The following is a 3,852-nucleotide window of genomic DNA, read 5'->3' on the forward strand; positions in this document are numbered from 1 at the left end:
CTTATCCAGATTCTAGGTAATTCCGTTGTACAGGTCGATCGGTGTCGCCGTATTTGTGTGTGAAAGAAAGCGCGAGCGAGCAAACAATATCGAGCGAGCGAGAGAAAGCAGGCAGGAACACATCCCGACATCCCCCACCTCCGCGGCGTCTTTCCCTTTCGCCCCCTGCGCTCTCACGTCAAACGGTTTCCCCATCTCACCCTTTATCTTTTCCTCTCCGCTTTTCCTTCCATCGCCTTCTTCTACCTCTCGCACTCGCTCCACATTTTAGTTTTACCCCACTCCCCTCACCTCTCTTCTTCTACTCCACTCCTAGCAGCAGCCGCACTCTCCATGCCCTCCTCCTGAAGCAAGCAACCACATCCATCCCCTCGCGCCTCTGCTAGCCGCGCGCGCTAGCTTCGATCTCGCAGTTCCGCCATGGAGAAGGAGCGGAAGCAGGGCTTCTTCCGCGCGCTCAAGGACGAGGTCGTCCGGGGCCTCTCGCCGGCGCGGTCCCGGGGGAAAACTCCCGCAAGGAGCGCGTCGCCCGCCAGAATGCTGATCCCGCGCCGCCGCAAGGCGCCACCGCCACCGCCGGAGAAGCAGCAGCAGGAGCAGTACGTCCAGGAGCAGCTCATCGCGCGCTCCGGCAGCCTGCGGCCGGGCGGCGAGGCGCTGGAGCCGCTCATCGAGGGGCCCGACGCCGACCGCCTCGCCGCCGGCGACTTCGTCGGCGAGGACTCCGGCCGACGGGAAGGGTTCGGGCACTGGGTCCGCGGCCACCTCACGCGCACGCCCTCCATGGCCTCGGCCGGCCCCGGCGGCTCCGGCGGCGGCTCGTTCCGCCACTCCGACCTCCGCCTCCTCCTCGGCGTCATGGGCGCCCCGCTCGCGCCCATCTCCTCCAGCCTCGCCGACCCCGCCCTCCTCCTCTCCATCAAGGGCGCCCCCATCGTACGTACTCCCTCCCCTTCCCCTTCCATTTTTACAGTCATCCGTGCCTCCTGCATCCATCCAACTGGTCTACTCTACTCTCGTACTGACTTGGCCTCACCGACTACCGCTCGCATCGCAGGAGTCGTCGTCCGCGCAGTACATCCTGCAGCAGTACATGGCGGCGTCCGGCGGCTACAGGACGCTGCGGTCGGTGCGCAACGCCTACGCCATGGGCAAGGTGCGGATGGTGGCGTCCGAGTTCGAGACGGCCACGCGCGTCGTCAAGAACCGCGGGCCCAGCGGCCGCGGCGCCGCCGCCGTCGAGCAGGGCGGCTTCGTGCTCTGGACCATGGCGCCAGGGATGTGGTACGTCGAGCTCGCCGTCGGCGGCAGCAAGGTGCACGCCGGGTGCAACGGGCGCCTCGTCTGGCGCCACACCCCCTGGCTCGGCGCGCACGCCGCCAAAGGGCCCGTCCGCCCCCTCCGCCGCGTCCTCCAGGTAGGACTCCCCTACACATTACCTTCACCTTGTTGGTTCTCCTCCCCTCTGATGAAACGGAAAGATCTACTACTACCAAATCCCCTTACCATGTAGTAAATCTGTTTGCGCAATGCTGCAGGGCCTCGATCCGCTGACGACGGCGGGCCTGTTCGCGGAGGCGCGGTGCGTGGGGGAGAAGAAGGTGAACGGCGAGGACTGCTTCATCCTCAAGCTCTCCGCCGACCCGCAGACGCTGAAGCTGCGCAGCGAGGGCCCCGCCGAGATCATCCGGCACGTCCTGTTCGGCTACTTCAGCCAGCGGACGGGGCTCATCGTGCACATCGAGGACTCGCACCTCACCCGCATCCAGCCGCACTCCGGCGGCGACGCCGTGTACTGGGAGACCACCATCAGCTCCTCGCTCGAGGACTACCGCGCCGTGGAGGGCATCATGATCGCGCACGCGGGCCGGTCCGCCGTCACGCTGTTCCGGTTCGGGGAGGCGGCCATGAGCCACACCAAGACGCGCATGGAGGAGGCCTGGAGCATCGAGGAGGTGGCATTCAACGTGCCCGGACTGTCCGTCGACTGCTTCATCCCGCCCGCCGACATCCGGTCCGGCTCCGTCGGCGAGACCTGCGAGCTGCCCCCGACCACGCACGGCGACCGCGCCAAGACCGGCGCCGTACACCCCGCCCGCGTCGCCGCCGTAGGGCAGCGCACCCACCACCGCGGCGCTGGCATCAACACAGCACAGCACGGCGGCGGCGAGAAGATCGTGTGGAGAGTGGAAGTGTAATAAGTATTCACACAGCACACACAGCTGCGAAGAATTAGCTAGTTCAGTTGCTGCTAGTCTTGCTAGAGAGAAGAATTGAACCAGCCCAATTTGTTCATACGTACGTACCAGAGTTTGATCCCCCTCTGCCTAGCTAGTGATCTCAGATACTAACCAGTGCTGCATCTCCTCTGTAAATAGAGCATAAACGTTCTCATCAGGCCTGGCCTGGATGGATCTTTATCCTCTGAACGCAGAAATTTTAGTGCCACCTTTTCCCCTACCCTTGTAGCTGTACTCAAGCTTTCGTGTTTACCGCTGCTGCCATTTTCTTGGGTAGTGCCACTCGACAGATGATGCTCGATACCTAGTACCGATGCTTATTTTGAGCTTACCACTTCCAGAAGGATGCAAGGGGCGACAGACAGCTCAAGTTAAAAACAACTCCAGATCTTGTCTTAACACTGTATTAGCACATGACAGTGACACACTCCATCTGAAAGCCCCTCAACTTGCTACACTATACTAGTACCATCAGCACAGATCTCGCTTAGAAGTTAACCATGTGATGGTACCATGGCACCAGCTCGTGCTCGTTCCCGGAACGAACGGAGGAAGACGACGCTGGACTGCATCGGATGCTGAGATCAGCAGTACATCACACCGCCATTCACCGGCAGCGCACTTGGTCGCCTCCTCCGTTTCAGTTCGTTGGTCCACCGTACCGTACGGGCCCCCTCGCGGACTGACTGGTCAGAACAGTTGCCGCCGGTGGGGGCCCGCCGGCGGTGCCACGGCGTGACGCTGCGGTGGCATATGGCATCTACTGCTGCTGGTCATCAGACATCAGCGCTTTATTTTTGTTACTTGTGGTATCTTTATTGACCAAGGACCTGGCCTGAGACGAGCACTGGCAAGGCAAACGCAAGCCTGCCGCGCGCGTGATGGGTGTGCCTGCGATGATAAAACAAAATGTTTTTTTTTATATGTGCCCATCGCTGCTGCAGCAGCAACAGCAAGCAGGTCGCTCGTTGACAGTACTTATTCTTTTCCATTTGTGATGTAAGTATTTTTATTACTTATTTATTGGATCTGGTTTTCGGCTAGAGAAACATCAACACAGTATCTTTTACTCTCCCTCCGTTACAATGAATAAGCCTTAGGAGCATTATTTTCTGAAAATAAAGTCAACAAAAATTTGACCCAAATTTTCGAAACTTTTCATTATATATTATATTCTATAGATATCATATGAAAACCTATTTCATTATGATATTGATTTTGTATTTTGCATGTTAACGATTTTTCTGTAAAAAGTTGGTACAACTTTACGTGGTTTGTCTTTTCAAAAATAAATAATATAAACATTATTTATTGGAACGAAGGTAATATCGATAGAAGAAATACTACCATTGGCAGGTCAATAGTGCCCCTGACGTGGGCACTACCCTTCGGGTAACCAACATTGCCCTATCCTGTATTGATTAATTGGAGGCTCATGAAGACACCTGAAGGCGAGATGGGCCACTAGGACGGTGCACCAGAAGGTTCCTTGACGGGCAAGACAAGGAAGCGGTCGAACAAGGAAAGATCGGATCTAAAACTACCGTAAACCTAGTTGTACTCGGTTAGGACTCTTGAGACCTGGCCTCCTATATAAAGGCCAGGAGATGGG

At 57.7% G+C, this 3,852-nt stretch overlaps 1 protein-coding gene across 1 annotated transcript; it reads left to right on the forward strand.

The window, feature by feature from the left end:
* Positions 1–256: 256 nt before the first annotated feature.
* On the forward strand, positions 257–2,227 carry LOC124678849. The gene is made up of 3 exons (XM_047214696.1): positions 257–936; positions 1,058–1,417; positions 1,539–2,227. The coding sequence occupies exons 1-3, from the start codon at positions 421–423 to the stop codon at positions 2,196–2,198; spliced, it is 1,536 nt and encodes a 511-aa protein (XP_047070652.1). The 5' UTR covers positions 257–420; the 3' UTR covers positions 2,199–2,227.
* Positions 2,228–3,852: the final 1,625 nt, after the last annotated feature.

This window comes from Lolium rigidum, chromosome 7 (assembly GCF_022539505.1).
Source record: "Lolium rigidum isolate FL_2022 chromosome 7, APGP_CSIRO_Lrig_0.1, whole genome shotgun sequence".
NCBI lineage: Eukaryota > Viridiplantae > Streptophyta > Magnoliopsida > Poales > Poaceae > Lolium > Lolium rigidum.

Bases quoted from the DNA above. Each gene is read 5' to 3' on its own strand.
- LOC124678849 (XM_047214696.1), top strand. From the start codon at position 421: ATGGAGAAGGAGCGGAAGCAGGGCTTCTTCCGCGCGCTCAAGGACGAG. The intron at 937-1,057 runs GTACGTACTCCC...CTCGCATCGCAG, and splicing joins CCATCAAGGGCGCCCCCATC to GAGTCGTCGTCCGCGCAGTA. The intron at 1,418-1,538 runs GTAGGACTCCCC...GCAATGCTGCAG, and splicing joins CCCTCCGCCGCGTCCTCCAG to GGCCTCGATCCGCTGACGAC.